The sequence below is a fragment of the Arvicanthis niloticus genome, chromosome 3, assembly GCF_011762505.2.
Source record: "Arvicanthis niloticus isolate mArvNil1 chromosome 3, mArvNil1.pat.X, whole genome shotgun sequence".
NCBI classification, from domain to species: domain Eukaryota; kingdom Metazoa; phylum Chordata; class Mammalia; order Rodentia; family Muridae; genus Arvicanthis; species Arvicanthis niloticus.
The window spans coordinates 134,655,886-134,681,475 of record NC_047660.1 but is presented as its reverse complement, the minus strand read 5'-3'; the positions used below and the strand labels follow the sequence as shown (position 1 = coordinate 134,681,475).

Below are 25,590 nucleotides of genomic sequence, written 5' to 3'. Positions count from 1 at the left end.
AGTGCCATTACTTGTTATATTTATTATATTTATTTATTCTCAAACTAGGAGTTAGATACATGCAGTTATCAGATTTCTCTGGGGCATTTTTCATTTGCATGTATAATATTTCATATAAAGAATCTTATAATTACTGAGTTCACTTAAGGATTTTTTTTAATGTGTGATTTTTATTTTAGCAAAATGTAGAAAAAATATGGGCGTGTGCTGCTAGTACCTTTGCAGAAGATTCAGGATACAAAGAATTTTACTCAGTACCAGTCATGGAGTTCTATGGGAAGAGGTGAGGAGCTTTCCATTCATACCAACCATGGCTTGTTGAATGTTAGCAGAAAACAAGAAAGTGTCAAAATGCAAAAGCTAGCTTAAGATCTTAGAATGGCAATCCTAGAACAAGGATGATCTTGTAAATGACAGACTTAAAGGTATACTAACTAATTATTACTTCACATACTTTGATACAACCCACAAATAACCTTAGAGCTTGGACTTAGCTCTTTCAGTGAGCACACATGTTAAGTAGGTATGGCAGTGAGAACCAGATTACAAGGGGCAGCTGAAAGCAGTGGACACAGCGCATACCATTTCATTTCCATATATTAACAATTCCAAACCCTCTCTGGCAGACCTTGCTACATCTTTCATCTTCTGAATGATGTAGTTCCTCCAGGACTTCTAGGGCCTTTCTTGTATTTCACCATGAATACTGAAGTTTGAAAACACAAGTTATGGAGCTCAGAGAAAATCTCTGGACTAGATGTGGAGAGAAGCAGATAGGAAGGCATGTTTGCTCATTTGCTCACTGGTAGATAGAGGCAGTTGAGAGAATAGGGCCATGTCCAGAATTCCAGAGAATAGAAATTTCAAAAACGGAAAGAAACCTGGGAGAGCGAGCGAGCAAAGGAGACTGAGATGATATAACACACAAGTAAGGGAACCAGAAGGCTGTGATAGAAGAAGAGCCAAATGGGGTGTTTGTGTATGAATATGAAATAATAAAAGTGTCAGATACAACAGAAAGTGACAACTCCATTTTACAGTGAAGAGCTTTCTCTAGAGTTGGTTTTGATTTGGTAAGAGAAGTTTACTGGGACTATGAGTAATGGAGACTATGTGCAGCAAGTTAAAGGGTAAAGTAAGGGAAAGTTAAGGAAACCGGAAGAGGTAAAAATAATCACATACACTTGAAGATGCATGGGGGTGAGGAGAACAGAAAATGAGGCAAAGGGAGCATGAAGACAAAGAATTAAATGTGATCACTTGAGTATCGTCTGCTAAAGATGAAGTCAGATACCACGTGACCATGATTTTGAAGGAGAAAGAACAGCGTAAAGATGCAGACATGTTTGAGGACCTGTGCGAAGATGCCTCTTGCTCATAGACAGAATCGATGAAAATATCTTCTGCTTTAAGTTGTTTGTTATCTCTTGGGAAGAGAAAGCTCTTGTTCAAAGACCTAGTGCCTACTGAATATTCCATAAACAATCCTTGCCAGGGTACATAATATCGTAGAGACATCTATGAATTACCCTTCACTCCTCAGCTTCTACCAGGCTTCTGGGAAACCAGTGATTCTGAAAGTGCATGGAAGCAGTGAGAAGAAGAGCTAGATTGATGAGAGACTGTCCTTGGTGCAACAGTATAGTTGCTGTATGCATCCTGTTATTGCTCTGTGAGAGACCCAACCACTGTAATGTGAAGTCCTCAGATTGTTGTTTCTCTAGTGTCTGACTAATGAGCAGCTAGACATGAGTTTACAAGTTTTAAAAACTAATGGGTACTGGGAGATGGCAGAGTGGTTAAAGTGCTTGCTGAACATACATGAGGATCTGAAATCTGGTCTCTAGCATCTCTTAAAGACTTCAGGCACAGCACTGTGTGCCTGTCATTCCATCGATAGGAGATGAAGATAGAGGGATCCCAGGGACTCACCATGCAGCTACATTTGCCAGTTAGTGAGCCTCAGGTTTACTGAGAAACTTTAAAACGTGAGGTGAAGAGTCATGAAGGAAGACACTCAACCTCTGCACAGTGCGCGCGCGCGCGAACACACACCTAATAAAATGGATACAAAATAAGCATGTTTCTAGACCCAGACAGCATGCAATAAGAGTAAATCAGCAAACATATAATCAGTATTTTCCAGACTCTCATATCAAGTACCAGAGAACCTTTACCCTGTATAAAATTTAACCTCTGCATAATGTTTTATTGGAGTTCCGTATGCCAATTGGCCAGTGTTGTCAACTACAATGAAAAACTTTTAGCTTCTTCCTTTCCTGCTCAGATTTCCTGCTGGGTACCCAATAAGCTGTGTGAATGCCATCTTTGATAGATAACTCCTGCTTCTAGCTCTCTCTCAGATCAGCCCCTCACCATTCCTGGCAAATGACATAAGTTAGATTTGTCATTGATCCAATGAAATAAGAGTTCTTTTTCCAGTAATTCTTTCCAAAGTAGTGCTACCTTAAAACTCCAATAATTTCAAACAACATTTTTAAGACATTCTGCTTGTGGTTTTTTTTCCCCCCATAATGTATGACTATCAGTGCTGAACTGGAGAATAATGGGAACAACTGAAAACAGGGCATTTCAAAATCTCTTGCTTTCTTTGATTTTAAAGAAATGGTTGCTATACTGAGTCATACTTAGAAACATTTAGATCCTAGATTCATTTTAGGTTCAGTGTGAGTTTTCTCATCATGACAGAATAAAGGCATAGGACTACAATCAGATACTCAATGAACTACAAATCCACAAGAGTAGAACAACTCTGACTTATAAAGATGACAATTATTGAAGCAAACAGATTACTTGTTCTAAAGTACCCAGTTTATTCAGAAATCTGCTTAATGAAACCAAGTGAGCTTCCCTAAAGTCCCTAATGATAAGCACACTTAGGGTTTGCATAAGACATGTAGTATATCACCACACAGAACTCGAATGAAGGTTACCTGGCTAAAATATCTAGCCACTAACTTTGAAGTACAGGCCATCTGGGATGTCTATGCGTCTCACAAAGCATCTGTATGTGGCCAGTGCTACCTTTTTATACAGTTGACCCTGGATATCACACAGTCATCTCATGAGAGATGCTCTCAGGGTACAAGTAGACGGCCAAATCCTCTCTAGGCTAGTAGCGACCCCACAGGCCTCACCGAGTGCTTCTCTTCAGACGGTCTTCATTCCTGCCAGAACAGTCACCAGTGCAGCTGCCTCTGGGGGAAGTACAAACATTCCTGTGATAAGAAGCCACTGCAGGGAACAAACCATATGGTGTATTGCTGCTCTACTTCAGAATGAGAGGGCCTGTGTTAGCGTCAAGTCTTCCAGCCCATGTCTCAGGATGGGGTGGGAGTTTCTTTAGCCTGCTGATGCAGTAAAAGCCAAGGAGCCATTGCCTAAAACATTATTCCAGCTTGGTATTAAGGATGATTATTCCTCAGAAAAGCAATCTATGGACACATTAGATTAAAACAGTAAGAGAAAGGAAAACAGAGGTGGAAGATAAACCTACAGCTCTTTTCCCTAGAACCTAGACTCCTAGTAACTTGAAGACAGTGCTCCCAATCTCTGTCATAGGAATACAGAATCAACCCAAATAGTCACTAAAAGGATAATTTTCAAGGTAAAGTCTCTATAACAGTTGATAATAATGGTACTATTTTTGTGATCAAGTATAGTTCAAACTATAGTTCTGTATGTAATTATTATAGAATAAGCAAGTTTTGACAGTATATAAATAAGCAGCAAATTAATTCACAGCTATAAAACACAACCTTTTCCTTTATTTTTTTTTTTATAGCTACTATGTGATCTATTTTGAGCTTGAAATTTTCTACCAGCAACTCTATAAGACTCAATGGTGGGGAGCCATAAATGAAATTGTGAATAATCTGAGAGTGAAAAGACTTCCACTGACTGAAGCTCAGCTACACGAGCAATTTAAGAAAAAATTTGGTTTAAAAAAAGCTATGAAATGCAAGGTATTTTACTGACTATCAAAAAATGTAAGAAGTTGCATATGACCATAAGTTAATGTCCCATGTTCTATACGAGGTGAAAGGTCTAGGATGTGAGGTTAATGACAGATACTGAGATTGATTGTTTGCGGTGTGGAGTTTACTAGAGAAGTCACTGGGGGCTATGGACAGACAGACAATAACATAGCAGGGACTCTGAAAGAGTTTAGGCCTTAGCACCAGACAGACAGACAGACAGACAGACAGTATGATGCAGGGCTCTGACCAGAGGAAATCAGGGCCTATGAGACAAGGCAGGAGATTAGATAGATAGATAGATAGATAGATAGATAGATAGATAGATAGATAGATAGAGTGAGTGAGTGAGTGAGTGAGTGAGTGAGTATTCTTAGTACTTTTCTGAGAATAAAAGTTGGTGTTACTACACAGGTTTGCAGTCAAGGTATCTGGTATCTGATGCCCAGGCAAAAGACAGGGAAATGAGTAGAGAGCAACACTTTTGACTACCAACACTCCCTTTTACACAAAGTCACTTCTCCAGGAGAGAACGCCTAGGACCTGAGGTCTATTGGCTTGGAGCTTGACAGACAAAGTCTCCACAGGGGCTTTGTTGTCTTGAGAAAATGGAAGAGCTCCTGTGGCTGTTCTAACATTACATCTGTACTAGGGATGAACTAATGCTTCAATAAATTCTTCAGTATGAAATAAAAATTCCATCTTTTACTAGCTGAAAATCACTGTGGTTCTTGATGATACATTTTTGGCAAAGTACAAAACAAAATGTCAATAAACTGGATTGAGGCTAATGTGAATGGCAAATATTTCCTGATGTCTGATGCTTAGGCACTACTATAGATACGGAAGCTTCTGTGCAGAACCACTTGTATTGCCATCACTTCTATTCTGCACGAGAAATGTGAGGTGCGCAGAGTTAACAGGAGCCGCACAGTGAGAGGGTGGCAGCACCTGGCTTCACCGCAGCACGCAGCCGTGAGACAGAGTCATCGGAGTCAAGCCCTCTGTTTAACAGACTTTGCCTTAGCTTCTGGGACTGATCAAAGGTCACATTTAGTTTTAAAACTTTGAGAACTAGTCTAAAATATTTATCAGAGTTTCTCAAGGAACATGGTATTTTTACCTCTTTATCTGAGGACTAGAGAAAGAAGAAAGTCCAGCTATCTATATGGTTTCTTGAATTGTCCTTAGTTTCTGCATTTCCTTTTAAACTGTTTAGGAAAGTGTCTACGCACTTTGCTGAAATTGTCTGCAAGGACGAAGCTACAGTTTACTCTAAAAGAAAGAGAAACACTTTCTCCAAATGGACTTGCCATGCTCTCAATGTCTCCTGTAGCTCTATGACTTTTAGCAATGTCCAGGGAGAAGCTCTTCCCCGGTCCTCTGTGGTAGCACGGCAAACATTGAATGGCACTCTTGTGACTCCATTGATACATTCTGTGTGCTCATTTCTTCCCTTTAAAGAAAACTTTAGGTGTATTTTTTTTATTAAAAAATATTTTTAAAAACTAATGCTGATCTTTTAAATAATTTTAGAGTATCCCATTTGGTCTGAAGTCTGCTGTTGAAAGAGGCTTGAATGCTGTTTTCCACACATTTAGCCGTAAAACCTCAAGCTCCACAATCAATGTTTCTGATGAAGCCGGCTATGCCATTTTCCACCATGCTGCCCTGCACAATCGGGTTTCTATCATATGTCAGCTGTGTAACGCCAACTTCAACGTCAACCAGAGACGCTTCATCATGTTCAGCCAAGGTTTCATTCAGTTTTCAAACTTTGTTCAGTACTGAATAAGCCTAATTAATATAAAGCAGAATTCAATGATTTAAATGCAGTGAGTAGCCAGTTGTCCTTTAAGCACTTTTTAATGTGAAAAGAATTTTTGGTAATTAAAAATCTTCTATTCATCCTTGTCCTTCTCAGATTTCCTTCTGCTGATATATAGGTACATTCACAGTATGTGTAAATAAATAACTCTGCTAGTAATATTACTGCTAAATCAGCACAATCACCCAGTAGCAAGTTTTGATCAGCTTTTGAAAGGGAGAGTTTCCAGCCTTCATGTCTCTGCTAGAAACTGTACCCCCATTGTCTGATGTAATCCTGCTTTCTGTATAAATACAATGTCATTTTTTTTTTTTCTGACTAGTTTAGGAAACGCCTGTAATATTGGTAATCATGTTTCTATGTGGATTTTCTCTTTAAGCAGAGTCATCCAAAGTGGATATGAAAAAAGAAAGAAACGGTAAGGCATAAGTGAAGTATGTGCATATGTGAGAAGATCATTTTATATGCTAAGACTTGCTGGGTGTGGTATTACAGGTCTGTAATTCCAGCATATGGGAGACAGAAGCAGGAAACAGGGGTTAAGGTCATCCTTTGTTATGTTGTGAATTCGAGATTAGCCTGAGCTACATGAAATTCTGTCTTGAAAATGAACAATTACTTCATCAAAAATTAAAAAAAACAAATCATTTTATAGTATATAGTCTGCAAATGTTTTGTTGCATAAAATATAAAATAAGGTTTCATTTTCATTTTGAAGTATAATTTTTCTGCCCATTTCTTGATATTCACAAGTTAGGTACTCTTTTTTAAATATATATATATATATATTCTTTAACTAGGAATTTGATACCATCTAGACTTGTTTTATAAATTCAGTTTCCAAAGTGGTTTTGGAAGTTAAGAGTTTAAAGAGCTTTAAGCAGTTAGGAGCTGGGAGTGCAGCTCAGGTATCTGGTACCTTGCCCAGCAAAAGCAAGGTCCTAAATTCAATCTCTTGCATCCTGTTCCCACAAACAAGTTAATACAATTTAGACATTCTGCCATCTAGGGGCGACAATGATGTGTGGGCTCTGAGGAATGATTACTTTTGGTGGAGATCAAAGTTTTGAGATAAGCACTGTATATAAAAACACAAAACAAAAGCATCCTTGTCCCAGTTTCCATTTCATTTTCACACATGTAAGAGATTTACCATATACCTTCAGAGTCCACATAAGGTAATTAAAGAAGAATTCTTTCGTAAAAACAAAAAACCAAACCACAAGTACTTTAAAAGGCCCATATTGACAAGGGCAGGGAGGGACTAAGTACTACCTACCACAGTGAGGGAAAGTAGTACCCCTGAGAGTACTCCACAGAGGGAACATGACCTTAGTTTTCTCGTCCTTCAGTCTTCTCTCAGGACTCCTCACTGGCAGGAACTGGGCAGAAACTCATATGACAGGTCTCTCAGACGTTTCCGAGCTCAATTTATCAACTGCAGTCAGCCTTCCTTCTGCAGGTCACATTGGAAGTTCTGCTTGATGACACTGCTGAGAGTCATGTTGCTCTACTTCCGGGCTACCTTACAACTTGAAACATATCAGTTTGCCCTCTGGTGTTACGTCTGTGGTAAATTCTGAAAGGCCTGTTCACTTTCTGTTGAGCTTTATATTTATGATTAGAGCTGACCATCACTCGTGACTTCGGGTCATCTACACCTTACTAGAAACTGGAAAATGAAACAAGAATTTTTAAATGTTAGTAATTTAAAAAAATTTTTTTTGGTCCGTTTCTTTATATCCTTCAGTCTCAAACTTCCTCATAATGAAATGTATGGCTGCCAATCCCCACCAGCTCATTAGAACTTTTAATTTGGTTTAATGGCAAAAGTTTGTTAAACCATCTATTATCAAAGATTTAGTCACAGTAAATATAAGTGACAGCCATCTTGCTCTTCCTATACCTTCTACTAGTGGAACTGTCTGTTACATACTAAAGATTACAGACTGTCTGCTGTCTCTTTGTAAGCTCTGCCTGAGGTCTTCAGGTTAACACAATGCAGAGTGGTGAGGCCTAGCCTTCCCCCAGAGTACACATGATGATGAGACCCCATACTCTGCCAGGGACAAGCTTTAACTTGCCAGAGGTCCCAGAGAGTAGTCAAGTCCCGAGACTGCTCACAATGCCACTGTTCAAACCACAGATTGGCCAGACGTCTGATGTCACACCGAACTGGAATGTCCACACAACATGCTCAGTACCGCCAAGAGTCTGAAAGTGGTCAAGTGTGCACAGATGTGTGCTGCACTTGGCCAGCAATAAGCAGAGAAAACTGGGGCAACCTATATGGCCTTGCAAACCAGAGCCATTGATAATAAAGTCTGTGGTTACTTCTAGGTAGTTATGTGAAGCAAATAGAGGCCATCAACAGCTATAGGGCTCTCAGGATCCACGACCCAGAATATGGGGGACGGGGCCAGCTAAGTAATGATTTTAAGTGTATAGATTTAGGTCATATTTTATAGACAATGATGTGATGTACAGACTACTACTCACCTAAGCCTAGTGACATGGGCCTGTTATACCAGCTACTTTAGCAAGACCCTTTAGCAAGAAGGCTGAAAGTTTAAGGGCTAAACCTGGGCAACTAAATAAAATTATATTTCAAAATAAAAATATATGTATTATATACTATATATATTTTATAGTTTCCCATGCTATTTTTTGTTCATAAAAAGTATGTCTATTCCAGACATTCCAAGTTAAGCAAAGAAATATAAGATTGCCTACATAATTGTTTTAGTGCTTGTTTTGAGTTTTTTTAAATGTTATAAAGCACTAAGCTGTATGGTAGGACTCATAAAGGTATGGTTATTTATTGTTTATGTATTTTAGCAGTGCTAGCTCTTTGACTACTGAACAATTGTTCATCTCAGGTCCAACACCTTTACACCTGGCTGCACAAGCTTGTTCACTGGAAGCTACCATCTGTCTACTTTGTTTCAAAGCTGATTACACACTTAGTGAGAAAAGAGGCTGGATGCCAATCCACTTTGCTGCCTTCTATGATAACATCTGCATCATCATTGCGCTCTGTAGGAAGGATCCTAGTTTGCTAGAGGCTGAGGCAACAGCAGAGTGAGTTATTGAGCATTTGTTAAGAATATGAACTTCTGCTTTCCTGACTACCATCAACATGAAGGGCATGATTGATTTGGGGGACTTGAAAGGTAGCAAAACACTGAAGTCTCCTCTGGTCATCATCTTCTTCTCTTACTATTTAACCTCAGAATTTATAAAACCCAGAGCTTCCACCCACCTATGTGTGTCTCCTAGAGGAATAAAGAGTGGATCCTGGGAATTTCTCTAACTTTTGTATCAATAGTGTAGCTTCACAGACAGGTTTATTAGGCTAACCATGTGATTAAGGAAGAGAAAGTTGTTCTTCTTTCCTATATAATCCCCAGGTACTTCCAGATCAAGGTAGATAGAATCTATCTCAGCAGAAGCAGGTACTGTGTCTAGCAGAGATATGAGCAAAAAAAAAAGAAAAGTTGGAAACAGGAAACATCTCCTACAGTCTTCTGTTTCATAATTCTTCTGAAAAGCCACTGTTAGAGTAGAGGTATAAATTTTTCCTGAGGATTGTCTAGGGATTCAAAGACCAGGTGATTATTTTGATTTCCTGAACCTTTTCATAGATACTTTAGTCTTAAGTCTTCAAATTGTGTGTCTATTATTTGCATACTGGCTTGGAAGTTTGCAGGACACTGGACTTTTCTTATTGTTCCTTAACATATGGCTTCCCTACAATAGAACAAAATGGCAATTACTGCCATGACTATTTTCTTGCTTGCATTATAGACAGGAGTAAAATGACAGATGGAAGGCATCAGCACCCTCCTTTCTCTTCACAGGGGTGCCTTTGCAACTTCTACTACTGTCCTGTTAGCCGCACTTATTTGCATTGTCACATACCTACCTATGAGAGAAGATGGGAGATGGAACAGTGGGTTGGATAACCATGCACACAACCCAAAGATCTTCATTACATAAAACAACAATCTGTTTTCATACTGTTAGTTTCTGCTACAATGGGGAAACTGGGAATTGCAATTGAATGTAAAATATTTAAAAGTGTTTGACAACTATCAAATCAATTTGATATTTGTAAGGTGGATTGATATTACTTGATTATGTCTCCACTAATTTATAGAACTACTGAAAAGATTAGATAGGACAGTGTATTTTAATTATTTTGTATAGTACTAACTTCTAAGCACATTATAAGGTATAATAATTGAGAAAGAGGACAGAGATGACTACTTAAGGATAGGTAGGCAGGAAGGCAGATATGTGGAATTCAGAGAATGAGAATCTAAAGAAGAAGGGATAGTTATACTATCTAATTTATGATTAGAGTTCTTTCAGCAATACAATAAAAGGAAATGTGATGCTGTACGTGTGCTCAACACTGTTACAATGTGTGCTTGATTTTAGGAATCAGTGCACTCCACTGTTACTTGCTGCCACATCGGGAGCCCTAGACACTATCCAGTATTTGTTTTCTCTTGGTGCGAACTGGAGAAAAACAGACGCAAAGGGAAACAACATTATCCATCTGTCAGTGCTTACTTTTCACACAGAGGTTCTCAAGTATATAATAGAACTGAATATCCCTGAGCTTCCAGTTTGGAAAACTCTGGTGGGTGAGTATAGAACATGAGATCTCATTGTAAGGAAATGTTCTGATTATTCTATAATATGATCTTTGATATGCTGAAATGGAATGAGTACAATAGAATATATATACCTTTAAAATTAAAATCATGAAATAAATTTATGCATTGAAACCAACACTAGTACAGTTGATAAGGGGAACTCTACTCTTGTGTGCAAAAGTTGTTTGATTTCTAACTGAAAGATCTGTGGCCAGAGTGAACTATATCCTACAGAACGATACTTACTCTTATTTTTCAACTTTCTTAGAAGTCAGAACTTCATTTTTTCCATTAATTAACTGAACTCCATAAGAAAAAAAAGAAAGAAAAAGAGGAAATTCAAGCTTAAGTAGCAAACTTTTTTTTACTTATTCTTTTTTCCAAATTTTAGAGACAGTTTTAGAAAGGTTTTTCTTCACATTTTGATGAATATTCTATCTAAAATTTTGTGTTCAATTTAGCCAGAAAAATAAGGGTTGTATAGTCAATTGAATGTACATGTCAAAATTTATTCCTCCCCCAAGCCACATTATAATTACACGAAGATTAAACAATGAATCAGCAGCGTCAGTCAGGATTGAAGAGAACAGGGGTGATGGAACCAGGCAGCCGCCTCTTAGACTTAGTATCCCAGAGAATCCCAAGTTATCATTAGGAAAGCTGAGAACTTCTCAAACACGTACCTCACAGTCCTCCAAAGGCTGGAGAACAGGCAGTGCCAGGGCTCTCCACAGAGCCCAGCCAGATAGGCCAGCAGCTGCTGAGGCTGCCTTTCTCCTTGGTGAACAGAAGTGGGAAGGCCCCAGGGAGCAGAGCGAGAGGGTGACAGCAAAGGGGTGTTCCAGAGTGAAGCCAGCCTTAATTAGGCAGAGGAAAGTGCCACTGAGTCAGAGAAAACCAAGGTGAATCTCAAATAGGGAAAGATTATATCCAGGAAAAATAATAGTGAGGAAATGAGACAATACCATGGGTTACTACAATGCCCAGCTGAGAGCGATATTGTATAGGCAATGTAAACCCAAAGTATTGATTCAAGTAACAACTATAAATATGAAGAAATGGCAGAGAAACATTCAGCTGGCTTTTCCTGTAACATGAAGACACAAACAAAGCCTAAGGCCATGGCAGCAAGATGCAGCACTATGTCAAGCTAGGCAGATCTGTGGACCACACAGTCCAAAGTACTGCTTTTTACAGAGGTGAACCCAGAGAAGTGGGTGCAAAATCACAACATTTTGCTGTAGATATTTTAGAGGTATATAACTTTGAATTGTGAACATAAAATAAAAATTAAAGTAAAAATAAAAGAGATGGAGAATGAAAACAGATCTTTTCCCATTGGGTAAGATACAGTTACTATTTCAACCTGACTCTTCTGGTATAAGATGTTTGGTTCTTTGGGCTACTGAGACGGCTCAGTAAGGCACCTGTTGTATAAGCATGAGGGCCTGAATCCAGATGCTAAGCACACAAGTAAAGTTGGGCATTGTGGCCTGTTTGTAATCCTAGCACTCGGTTTGCAAAACTGTTTGCGAATTTCCCCCAACTTTGTGTTTAATCTAGCTAGAACTATATAAAGACAAGAGGATTAGGTTAGTTTAATGTATACATGGAAATGTACTCATTCCCAAGACCCCCCCCCCCCAAAAAAAAATTGCATGAAGATTAAGCAGCAGACAAAAACTCAAGGAGAACACAACACAATAAAAATGGGAGGCAGGCCAGTTCCTGGAGCTCATTGGCTATCCAGTCTAGCCAACCAATGAGCTCTAGGTTCAGTGGAAGTGCTGTCTCAAAAATTAAGGTAGAGTCACTCAGGAAGCAGAGGCAGGTGGATCTCTGTGAGTTCGAAGCTAGCCTGGTCTACATTCCAGGACAGCTAGAGCTAAAACAGAGAAACTGTCTTGAAAAACCAAAACCAATCAACCAACTAAACAAAACCAAAACACACATTCACAGAAACACTACACACACACACACACACACACACACACACACACACAAAACAAACACGCACTTAAATAAAATGATATCCAACTATTTGTTCCAAATGGTGTCAGCACCAATCTTGGAAGACATTTTCTGAGTATATCAGCCCAAGAATTTACTGGGAAATGTCTTAGTGTTTATTTTTATGCACATATGCTGTTGCATCTTAATCTTTTAAAAGAGTAACTGTGAGGATCAACCTGACTTATAATGACAACCATCACAAATATCTCTAAGTCTGACCCTTGACAAGGATAACTTAATGGTGTCTGTAACTCCCAGTGGCCACTACTTACAGTAGCCATGGTTACAATGTCCTGGTAATTACATGATAATGACACCAGCAGAATAATAATTAGAAACAAGTTAATTATTGGCCTTTGGAGTAGAAACTAAAATTAAAACAGAGCAGTCTGAGTAAGGACCAGGCCACTTCTGCACGCAGAGGTCAGAAAGAGATGAAGGAAAGATAAAGCCCCATGTTTTCTTACATCATAGACATTATTTAGAAGCATATATAATGTTTCATCTTTTGTTTGGAGTTTAAATTCATGCTAGGTTTTAAAAAAATAATATAAATAATTTTCAGGAAATATATAAATTTAATGGCTATTAAAATCATATGGATAAAGTAGTTTACTTTGCCGTCCTTAGAATCTCCTCAAATTTTATTCAAAATTAATCATAGGCACAAGAAAAATGTATGATTTTCAAGTGAATTTGAACTGTATTTCTAGGCAGTGTTACTGATTCAGACCAAACGCAAATAATTTAGGATTTTTTTTAGTAATTATATATATTATAAACCTCAAAGATTAGCTTTTGTTACTGTCACAAGTGTCCAACATAATCAACTTCTGCAGAGCAACTCTATTTGGGGCAACAGGATTGGCTGTGATGATGTAATAACACTTACTACAGGATCCTATGGCAGAGGCACGTTACCTGTCTGCTTCATGAGAGGTATACTAAACCAGAGAGACAGGAAGAGGAAGAGATGGAGTCCTGCAACCCCTTTCATGGATATTTGCCCCAGTGATCTAAAACCTCCACCAAGTCCTATTTCTTAAAGTTCCCATCATCATTGAATAGCGCCAACCTAGACACCAATAGACACAGTGGTGACTAAACCATTAAGAAGGGCCTTTGAGGACCACCCAGGTCTAAGCTATAACCCCTGATCATCCATCCAGCATCTCCCAGAGGACCACAAACATGGAATGAATGTAGCCTATGCAATTGGTGGTGGGATGGTCTTAACTATAGTGTTCACTTCACCTATATAAAAACAAAGTCAGTCATTCCATTGCCCCTGATGTGAATTACAGTTGTTTATTTTTCTGTTGAATACTTACCAGAAATGTTGCAGTGTGAAAGCTTCAAACGAAGGATGATGGCTGTCATGTCCTTAGAAGTAATTTGCTTAGCAAATGATCGATACTGGAAATGTATCTTAGATGCAGGTAGTATAAATTATATTAACTATCTTATAAATTATATTAACCATCTTTTTCTTGTCATATTTTCAGTAGAGTTATACTGTACCCATGTAAACCATTTAAATATATTATATTTGGACATACACACACACACATACACAAACATAGGCATGCAAATTTAATTCTGCGGTCAGATGTAAAGCACACACTCTACCACTAACCTAATTTCATATATATGTATATTATGTATAATATATATATATAAATATATATACACACACACACACACACACACACACACACACACACACACATATATATATATATATATATATATATATATATATATATATATTTGCAAATTTTGCAAACCTAAATGCTAGGGTTTTCCCCAACTTTATCTGATCATATAATATATATTAACACATACACACAAATATTTATGGATTTTTTTTCGAGATATGGTCTCACATGTAGCCTAGGCTGCCCTTGAACTTGTAATCTTTTCTTTTTAATTAAAAAAATTGTATACAATATGTCTGATCACATTTTTGCCCTTCCTGACTCCTCCTTTGATCCTCCCTTCCTCTCTACCTACTCAACTTTGTTTTTTTTTTTTTTGCTCTGTTTCTAAACAAATAAGCAAAGAAAATAAAAAACCAAGAAGCAAAAACAAAGCAAGAAACAAGCACCCACAAAACATAAATAAAAACAAACAGGCAAAAATCTGAAAAGACAAAAACGTCAAAACAAAGCAAAATTAAACAAACAAAATACCACAGGGTTCTTTTTATTGTTGTTGTTGGCCAGTTATTTCTGGGCATGAGGTCTGCCTGGGAGCATGGTTGATATACCTAGTGAGACTCCACTGGAGACACCTAAATTTCTCTTTGCCAGTGGGTTTCAAATGCTGATAGCCTCTTTATCAGGAGAGGTGATTCTTACAGTCTTTCCACCTCCTCTTCTACATAGATCCCTGAACCTTTAGGGGCAGGTTTGGTGAAGACATCACAGTCAAAAGTGCTATAAAATCTCTCATTCTCTGCAAGTTGTCCAGTAGCGGGTCTTTGTGTTGGAGAGGCAGAGGAAACCTTCCTGCTGTGAGCTGAGTGAGTGAGGCATTAGTCTCAGGGTCTTGGCCACACTAGTAGTGTCAACTGTGGTTTCCTTCGCCTTACAGCCTGTTGAATGCTAGGTTTACAAGCATATGCAATCAAACACTGCTTTAAAAATATGTTTTACCTCTAAAGGATGCTTTTTACTTACCTTTAAGCTTCTTTTTTCTTTAGGATCACTTTTGTCAACTTTGTGTCTTATTTTTCATGTGAAAACTGCACATGATCAAAAAAACTATATACTTTTTAGAGGAACTCTATTTCTCTAAAAACTTAAAATTTTAAGAAGTAATAAAACTAACTTCATCCAACTAGTTGTTCTAGTTGAATACTGGTTGGGAAAACTACACTGACAAAAAACAACTTAGAGAACAAAAGGTGCTTATTTTAGCTTATAATTACAAGTTACAATTTGTCATTACAGGGAAGTCAAAGATTCAGAAACTCAAGTTAGCTAGTCACATACGTCCACAGTTAGAAGCAGAGAGAAATAAACGTGTGCATGCATGCCTTTGTGTGCCCAGCCCTCTTCCTGTACTTACAGTTCAGGAGCCCCTGCCTAGGTCATGGTGTTGCTGACGCCAGTTAATGTAGGTGAGTTCCCACATCAATTAACAGTAGTAATCCAAACAACCATCCATATATAGGCTAATCTTATAGAGATAGTTCTTCACTGAGACTCTCTTCTGAGGTGAGACGAGATTATGTCAAGTCGATAAAAAAAACTGTCACCATCACAGTGTTGCTATAATTATTCACTTATAAATTATTCCAGTTCTAAACTTGCACAACTTATTTTTTAAATTACAAACTAGAAGAAAATGACAGACCAGGTTTGTACATAGTCTTGCATTTAGCAACTCCATCAATTGTGTGGCTTCTCTGGCCTGGTTTATTCATTAATCAAATGGATTGACTGCATGGACTTGTTCTGAGAGCAGCACTGTCCACTACGGCTTTCTAAAATGATAGGAATGTCTGAACTCTCCAGCACGGTACCTACTTCCCTAAGGTGCATATTGAAACACATCTAATGTTCCATGAATATTGATGACTGAATAAGCTCAAATTTATCTAACTCATTAAAAACATGTTTGAAATAGCAATATGTCCCTCAAAAAGTCAACAATAGATGGTTCCATTCCAGGTCATATGCTCATATTATTATGAACATTATGCTTATATCTTTATGAACATATTATGCCAATATTATGCTCATATGTTTTAGAACATTATGTGTCTCCTATGGTGTGGTTTCTTATTAACTAAAGTGATATAAATCTAACAAAGATTCAACTAAGGGCCAAGTTTTCTATGCCCAGTGAATGACTAATTATAATACATGAGGTGACTGTTACATTTTACATCAGTACTTTTTCACATTTAGTTTTAAGATAGCATATGATAACACATTCAAATAATTAAAAAATTACTACCACACAAAGACAGTTCAGTACCCAGACAAGAACCTTACCATGTGGTATTACAGCATTTAGGGCGCTGAGACAGGAAGATGGAGAACTGACTGAATAATGAGCTTCAATCTACATAAAAAATGATCAGTTCTCATAGGCCAATTCAGTATTTTACAGCTGGTTTAGATATACTAATATAAAATGACATCAAATATGCAAAGAGAAAAGGCTACTATTTGTAGATAAAACATAATTATTTCTGCATTACTTCAGGTTGTTATTCTATACTTTGCAGAACTGTCTGTAATGATTTATATTGACATACCATGAATGTTACTTCAATACTGTTAGGATATGTCACCTATAAATGGTTTTGAATAATTTATGCTTATTCTAGTCTTCTCTTTACAGGCACTATTCCTGCCTTAGTCAATCTATTAAAATGCCCCAAAATAAAACTGCAGTGCAAAACCGTTGGGTTGCTGAGTAATATCTCAACCCACGTAGCTGTAGTGCATGCCATGGTGGAGGCAGGAGGCATCCCTGCTTTGATTAACCTGCTGGCTTCTGATGAACCTGAACTTCATTCTCGCTGCGCTGTTATTCTATATGATATTGCTAAGTGTGAAAACAAGGATGTTATCGCCAAATATGTGAGTACTGTTTTATAGAACCTGGTTTTCAACTAACAGCAACCCTCTCACAATTAGAGAAAATTAGGAAATTAGAGAGATAAAGATACATGCTGTTAGACAGTAACAAAACTACAAGGGATGATGGGGAGAGGAGGGGGAAAGGCATTTCAGCCAGCAGTAGTCATTCGGGTGAGTGCAGATCTGCAGCATAGTGGGCTGAGGGGGCCTAATGCTCAGCACTGACAGAATCGAGAGTAGCCCTGGTGAGAAGATGGAGTACTTTTCATCGTATATACTGGTTGTTTCTTGTTTAAATGAAGATATTAGTTCTGTGTACGAAATATCTCCCAATTGTGAACCAGAAAAAATTAGAAAACAATTGCTTTTGGAGAATATGAAGCAATTGCTATGTTTCAGCTCCTCAAATAAAACCTACCCCACTGTGTCCACTAGAATTTAAGATCTTTCTTTAGATATTTACACGTGAAATGAAGTTACTTGATTTGTTTCTTCAGTTTCATGGAGTTGTTTCTTCAGTGTGAATTGGACCATCTGCATTATAAAATGCACTTTCTATAGGGTTTAATGCTCTCCTTTTTTTTTTGTTTATTTTTGTTTATAAGCAACTGTTCTCTTCTAAATGAGGATGTATTTACAGAAAGCTTACAGACTTTTAAATAAAATTGCATCAATCTGAAAGGAATTCAAATGTAATTCTCTTTGATGTTTCTTAGAATGGAATTCCAGCTCTGATAAATCTCTTAAGCCTTAACAAAGAGAACGTGCTGGTGAATGTGATGAACTGTATCCGGGTGTTATGCATGGGAAATGAAGGCAACCAGAAAGCAATGAGAGACTATAACGGCATCCAGTACCTCATCCAGTTTCTGAGTTCCGAATCTGGTGAGCCTCAACCTGTCTGTTTAAAAGTGACAGATTTACCAAATGAAGCAAACACAGATCCGGATTTGCCCATGGACAAATATTTTGGATTTATCTTTGAATGGATCTAGGCACATAATATAACCCAAAATATCTGAAAAACTTAAAATTACAAAGTTTGGAGAAATAACTGACTCTCAAAAAAATATTAAAATGTTTAACAAGAAATTTGCATAAGTAAAAACATTAGCATGAATAATGAAAATAGAGCACACAATGTGTTTGAAGAGGAGATTTCTTCTTGTATGAATAACTATGCATTTCGATCAATGGAAGTTATTTTGCAATGTACACCAAGAACTTAAGATTTGCTCTTTTATATCTGATATCAGAATTCAAGACAATCATCAGGTGCCTGCTTCTAAAGTGCATCTCAGTTACAGGAATCCTAGGAAGTGATTAGGACACTTTGGTAGCAGCTGCAAATTAGTACATTCAGGTTCTGTAACAGCAATTTCATCCCAGTGAGTGTACACAATAGTATGAGCTTTCCATTTTTGACAAAAACATTAGTGAAGATTTATCTCTTTTTGTTCCTGGTTGGTTTGTTTTGTATGCCTTTCTGCCACAGTTCATCATACACAAATACAAATTAAATACACAATAAAAATATTGGTTAAAAGAGAAGCCAAGGTAAAAAGATAAAGAAAATGTTTCCAAGAGCTTACTTTTATTTTAGAATTTCAAATTTAAGCAAGTGTCATCTCTAATAATCTGTATCATGTAGTAAAGACTCTTAAAACTTCCCCTCGGCCTTTAAATTTCTGTTCCAGATTTTTCTATACCTCTAACTGTGTCTACTGGCTATTGAGAAGCAGTATGGAGGGATAGGTTTCCCATACAGTTTAATTATTTAAATTTGATTTATAATTTTTCTTTGTGTCATTAATTAAAATCTAAAGAGACTAGCTCTTTTTTCGCTGCCTGATCTAGATATTATAAAAAGCAGTAATTATAGCAATAATTTAAATAAATGAACTCACAAAAAAGTAATACACACGAATAATTAAAATATTTCTCTGGGGGATGGAGAAATGGCTCAGTGGTTAAGCACAGGTACTGCTCTTCCAGAAGATCTGAGTTCAATCTCCAGCACCCACCTCAGGTAGCTCTAGGGCATCTGACGCCCCCGTCCTTTGTGGAAATCTGCAGTCATGTGCACAGGCACATTCATAGAATTAAAAATAATAAAAATATTAAAAAATAAAATCCTCTGTTAGGCCTAATACCCAAATAAAAGCATTGTTTTCCTATATGGTAATCTATACTCTTCTCTTTAAGAAGTATGAAGAATTTAAACTTAAAATTTAATTTTTTTGCTTAAATTTTACTTATAACTTCAGTATTTTAACAACCAATTCTCTTTGCTATGAATCAGGTTGCTAAGTCATAGAGTATTAAGAAAATAATCTCAAAGTGGGTTCATGATTTCTGTTTTACTTTGTTTTTGGAGAAAAGAGGGTTGATTTGGCAAACTAATATTTTATAAAAATGTTAAGTTTGGTTCAGGGATAACTGAAAATTTCTGCTCAATTTTGGTGGCAAATCTTGATGAAGACATTATCTTCTTCTTCTTCTTCATCATCACCATCATCATCATCGAGGCAAGATCTCATTGGGTAGACCAGGCTAGCTTAGATCTTACAGAGATCCAGCTGCCTCTCAAGTGCTGGGATTAAAGGGGTGTCCGGCTTATTTACACATTATTTAAGTACTGATTTTTTTGGTTTGTTTTTGTTTTTTATAGATTTTTCAAACCCTACTTTTGTCATTTTTATTGGTTATTTTATTTACATTTCAAAAGTTATCCCCCTTCCCAGTTTCCCCTCCACAGGCTCCTATCCCCTCCTCCCTCCTGCTGCCTTTATGAGCGTGCTCCCCCAGCTCCCCAGCCACTCCTGCCTTAGCGCCCTAGTATTCCCCATCCTGGGTTAGCAAGCCTACATAGGAACAAGGGGCTCTTCTCCCAGTGATGCCAGATAGGGCAATCCTCTGCTACATATGCAGCTGGAGCCATGGTTACCCCCTGTGTACCCTTTGGTTGGTGGTTTAGTCCCTGAGAGCTTTAGGGGTCTGGTTGGTTGATATTGTTGTTCTTCCTATGAGGTTGCAAACCCCTTCAGCTCCTACAATCCTTCCCCTAATGTCTCCATTGGGGTCCCTGCACTCAGTCCAATGTTCGGCTGTATACATCCACGTCCATATTTGTCAGGCTCTGGCAGAGACTTTCAGGGGACAGCTATACCAAGCTCCTGTCAATAACCACTTCTTGGCATTAGCAATAGTATCTGGGTTTGGTGTCAGCAGATAAGATTGATCCCTAGGTGGGACAGTCTCTGGATGGCCTTTCCTTCAGTTTCTGCTCTACTATTTGTCCCTGCATTTCCTTTTGACAGGAGGAATTTTGGGTTAATATTTTTGAAGTGGGTGGGTGGCCCCATCCCTTAACTGGGGGCTGTGCCTATCTACTGGATATGGTCTCTACAGGTTCTATCTTTGTTGGGTATTTCGGCTAATGTTCTCCTTGTTGGGTCCTGGGAACCTCTTAGGTCCCTGGCAGATGAGAATTTCCAGTGGCTATCCCCAGTTACCCCTACCCCACTGTTAAATACCTCATTTCAAATTCCTGACTCTCTATACTGCTCCCCCATCTCCTCCCATATCTGAACTGGCCCCCTTTTCCCTCCCCCTCCTCTCTCCCTCCCAGATCCCCTTCTCCTTCTATTTCCTGGAGAATATTTTCGTCTCCCTTCTGGCTAGGACTGTAGCATCCAGACTTTGGTGTGATCTTCTTTCTTGGGTTTCATATGGTCTGTGAGTTGTATTGTGGGTATTCTGAGCTCCTTTTTGGCTAATATCCACTTATCAGTGAGTATATACCATGTATTTCTTTTGTGACTGGGTTACCTCACTCAGGATGTTATTTTCAGGTTCCATCCATTTGCCGGTGAAATTCATGAAATCATTGTTTTTAATAGCTGAGTAATACTACAGAGTGTAAATGTACAACATTTTCTGTATCCATTCTTCAGTTGAGGGACATCTGGGTTGTTTCCAGCTTCTGGCAATTTTAAATAAGGCTGCTATGAACATAGTGGAGCATGTGTCCTTTTATATGATGGAGCATCTTTTGGATATATGCCCAGGAGTGGTATAGCTGGGTCCTCAGGTAGAACTATTTCCCATTTTCTGAGGAACCTCCAGACTGATTTCTACAGTGGTTATACCAACTTACACTCCCACCAGCAATGAAGAGTGTTCCACTTTCTCCACATCCTTGCCAGCATCTGCTGTCACCTGAGTTTTGATCTTAGCCATTCTGACTGGTGTGAGGTGGAATCTCAGGGTTGTTTTGATTTGCATTTCCCTGATAATTAAGGATGTTGAACATTTCTTTAGGTGCTTCTTGGCCAGTAGATGTTCCTCAGTTGAGAATTCTTTGTTTAGCTCTGTACCTCATTTTTAATAGGGTTATTTGATTCTCTGGAGTCTAACTTCTTGAGTTCTTGTATATATTGGATATTTGCCCTATATTAGATGTAGGGTTGGTAAAGATCTTTTTCCAATCTGTGGATCACCCTTTTGTCCTATTGACAGTGTCCTTTGCCTTACAGAAGTTTACAATTTTATGAGGTCCCATTCGTCAATTCGTGATCTTGGAGCATAAGCCATTGGTGTTCTGTTCAGGGAATTTTCTCCTGTGCCAGTGTGTTCAAGGTTCTTTCTCACTTTCTCAATTAGATTCATCAGATCTGGTTTTATTTGGAGGTTCTTGATCCACTTAGACTTGAGCTTTGTACAAATAGATTAGAATGGGACAATTTGCATTCTTCTACATGCTAACCACCTGTTGAACCAGCACCATTTGTTGAAAATGCTGTCTCTTTTTCCACTGGATGTTTTTGGCTCCTTTGTCAAAGATCAGGTGACCATAAGTGTGTGCGTTCATTTCCGGGTCTTCAATTCTATTCCACTGATCTGCTTGTCTGTCTCTGTACCAATATCATACAGTTTTGTTTTTTTTTTTAAATCATTATTGCTCTGTAATACAGCTTGAGGTCAGGTATGATGATTTCCCCAGAAGTTCTTTTATTGTTGAGATTTTTATATATATATATCCTGGGTTTTTTGTTATTCCAGATAAATTTGAGAATTGCTCTTTCTATCTCTGTGAAGAATTGAGCTGGAATTTTGAAGGGTATTGCATTGGATCTGTAGATTGCTTTAGTAAGATGGCCATTTTTACTACATTGATCGCACCAGTCCATGAGTATGGCAGATCTTCTGAGAACTTCAATTTCTTCAGAGACTTGAAGTTCTTTTCATATAGATCTTTTAGTTGCTTGGTTAGTGGCACACCAAGATACTTTATATTATTTGTGACTATTTTCAAGGGTGTCATTTTAATTTCTTTCTCAGCCTGTTTATTTTTTGAGTATATGAAGGCTATGGATTTATTTTATTTAATTTTGTATCCAGCCACTTTGTAGAAGTTGTAGGAGTTCTCTTGTCGATTTTTTGGGTCACTTATGTATCTATCTTGTTGATTTTCTCAAAGAACCAGCTCCTGCTTTTGTTTATTCTTTGTAAAGTTCTTTTGTTTCTACTTGATTGATTTCATTCCTGAGTTTGATTATTTTCTGCCTTCTAATCCTCTTGGGTGTATTTGCCTTTTTTTGTTCTAGAGCTTTCAGGTGTGCTGTCATGCTGCTAATGTATGCTCTCTCCAATTTCTTTATGGAAGCACTCAGAGATATAAGTTTTCCTGCTTTCATTGTGTCCCATAAGTTTTGGTATGTTGTGCCTTTATTTTCATTAAATTCTAAAAATTCTTTAATTTCTTTTTTTAAGATTTATTTATTTATTTATTTATTTAAGTACACTGCAGCTGTTTTCAGACACACACTAGAAGAGTGCATTACAGATGGTTGTGAGCCATCATGTGGTTGCTGGGAATTGAACTCAGGACCTCTGGAGGAGCAGTCAGTGCTCTAAACTGCTGAGCCATCTCTCCAGCCCCTTTAATTTCTTTATTTCTTCCCTAATCAAGTCATCATTGAGTAGAGCCTTGTTCAGCTTCCATGTGTATGTGGGCTTCCTATTGTTGTTTTTTGTTTGTTTGTTTTTGAAGATTACCCTTAGTCTGTGGTGATCTGATAGGATGCATGGGATTATTTCAATCCTCTTGTATTGGTTGAGGCTTGTTTTGTGTCTAATTATATAGTCAATTTTGGAGAAGGTACCATGAGGTGCTGAGAAGAAGGTATATTCTTTTAGGATGAAATGTTCTGTAGTTGTCTGTTAAATCCATTTGGTTTATAACTTATGTAAGTTTCACTGTGTGTCTGTTTAATTTCCATTTTCATGATTTGTCCATTGGTGAGAGCGGGGTGTTAAAGTCTCCCACTATTATTGTGTGAGGTTCAATGTGTGCTATGAGCTTCAGTATTATTTCTTTTATGAATGTGGGTGCCCTTGCATTTGGGGCATAGATATTCAGAATTAAGAGTTCCTCTTGGTGGATTTTTCCTTTGATGAGTATGTAGTGTCCTTCCTTATCTTTTTTGATAACTTTTGGTTAGAAGTCTATTTTATTGGATACTAGAATTGCTACTCCAGCCTGTTCTTTGGGACCATTTACCTTGAAATTTTTTCCAGCCTTTCAATTTAAGGTAGTGTCTGTCTTTGTCACTGAGATGTGTTTTCTTTATGCAGCAAAATGCTTGGTCCTGTTTATGTATCCAGCCTGCTAGTCTATGTCTTTTTATTGGAGAATTGAGTCCATTGATGTTGAGAGATAGTAAGGACTAATGACTATTGCTTCCTGTTATTTTTGTTGTTAGAGATAAAATTATGCCTTTGTGGTTCTCTTCTTTTGGATTTGTTGTGAGAAGATTAGTTTCTTGCTTTTTCTTGGGTGTAGTTTTTCTCCTTGTGTTGGAGTTTTTCTTCTATTATCCTCTGTAGGGCTTGATTGGTGGAAAGATATTGCTTAAATCTGGTTTTCTCATGGAATACCTTGGTTTCTTCCTGTATGGTAATTGAGAGTTTTGCTAGATATAGTAGCCTGGGCTGGCAGTTTTGTTCTCTTAAGGTCTGTATGACATCTACCCAAGATTTTCTGGCTTTTAGAGTCTCTGTTGAGAAGTCTTGTGTAATTCTGATGGGTCTCCGTTCATATGTCACTTGACCTTTTCCCCTTACTGTTTTCAATATTTTTTTCTTTGTTTTGTGCATTTGGTGTTTTAATTATTGAGTGATGGGGAGAATTTCTTTTCTGGTTCCATGTGTTTGGTGTTCTGTAGGCTTCTTGTATGTTCATGGGCATCTGTCTTTAGGTTAGGAAAATCTATAGTTGAAGATATTAGCTGGCCCTTTGAGTTGGGAATTGTCACTATCTTCTATACCTATTATTTTTAGGTTCGGTCTTTTCATTGTGTCTTGGATTTCTTGAATGTTTTGAGTTAGGAGCTTTTTGCTTTTTTTTTTTTTTTTTTTTTTTTTTTTTTTTTTTTTTTTTTTACTTTTTTATTTTCTTTGACTGTTGTACCAATGTTTTCTATGGTATCTTCTACACCTGAAATTCCCTTTTCTAACTTTTGTATTCTGTTAGTGATGATTGCATTTGTGACTCCTGAACTCTTTCCTAGGTTTTCCATCTCCAGGGTTGTTTCCCTTTGTGTTTTGTTTAATGTTTCTATTTCCATTTTTAGATCCTAGATGGTTTTGTTCAATTCCTTTACATGTTTGATTGTGTTTTCCTGTATTTCTTTAAGACATTTATTTGTTTCCTCTTTCAGGGCTTCTACCTGTTTAAGTATGTTCTCCTGTATTTCTTTAAGTGAGTTATTTATGTTCTTTTTTTGTTTATGGAGATAAGAAAGGCAACACATTTACTAAAATTAGAACACTACAAAGAAGATTAGCACAGCCCCTGCACAAGAATGACACATAAATTCATGAAATGTTCCATATTTTTAACCTGGACCCCTCAGAGCTCCCAGAGACTAAGCCACCCACCAAAGAGCATACATGGGCTGGCCCATGGCCCTACTACATATGTAGCAGAGGACTGCCTTGTCTAGTCTCAGTGGGAAAGGATGCCCTTAATCTTGTAGAAATCTGATGCCCCAAGGAAGGGGGATGCTAGCAGGATGAGGTGGAAGTGGATGAGTGGGTGGGGGAGCACCCTTTCAGAAGCAAAGGAGAGAGAGGGGGATGGGATGAAGAACTTATGGAGGAAGCACTAGGAAGAGGGCAACATTTAGAATGTAAATAAATAATTAATTTTTTAAAAAGGCAGGCACATGGAGCAGAGGTGCAGCCAGTTTTCTCTTTTTCAGAGAATACCTTTCATCTATCTATCTATCTATCTATCTATCTATCTATCTATCTATCTTCCTTCTATATTTTATCCTATATATCAATATTTATTATATTATATAAAATATATAAATATATAGTGTATATAACTTCTACATATCACTTATTATTATATCTGTCAGAGACCCTGTCTTTTATAGCACCTATCACATCTATACCTGTATGTGTCTATCTATATACAT

At 37.6% G+C, this 25,590-nt stretch overlaps 1 protein-coding gene and 1 pseudogene across 7 annotated transcripts in view; both read left to right on the top strand.

Moving 5' to 3' along the window:
* The window catches only part of Ankar (ankyrin and armadillo repeat containing), a 63,830-nt gene that overhangs the window by 14,262 nt on the left and 23,978 nt on the right, over positions 1–25,590 (top strand). For 6 of the 7 annotated variants that reach the window (XM_076931940.1, XM_076931941.1, XM_034497287.2 and 3 more), the window contains exons 5-13: positions 180–283; positions 3,806–3,986; positions 5,535–5,754; positions 6,209–6,244; positions 8,706–8,907; positions 10,270–10,478; positions 13,838–13,942; positions 16,860–17,101; positions 17,818–17,986. In XM_076931940.1, the coding sequence (XP_076788055.1) occupies positions 180–283; positions 3,806–3,986; positions 5,535–5,754; positions 6,209–6,244; positions 8,706–8,907; positions 10,270–10,478; positions 13,838–13,942; positions 16,860–17,101; positions 17,818–17,986 (1,468 nt within the window). Of the gene's footprint in view, positions 1–179; positions 284–3,805; positions 3,987–5,534; positions 5,755–6,205; positions 6,245–8,705; positions 8,908–10,269; positions 10,479–13,837; positions 13,943–16,859; positions 17,102–17,817; positions 17,987–25,590 lie in introns of all 7 variants that reach the window. The other variant, XM_034497286.2, reaches the window with a different exon arrangement.
* Positions 24,889–25,004, top strand: LOC117706490 (U6 spliceosomal RNA; annotated as a pseudogene).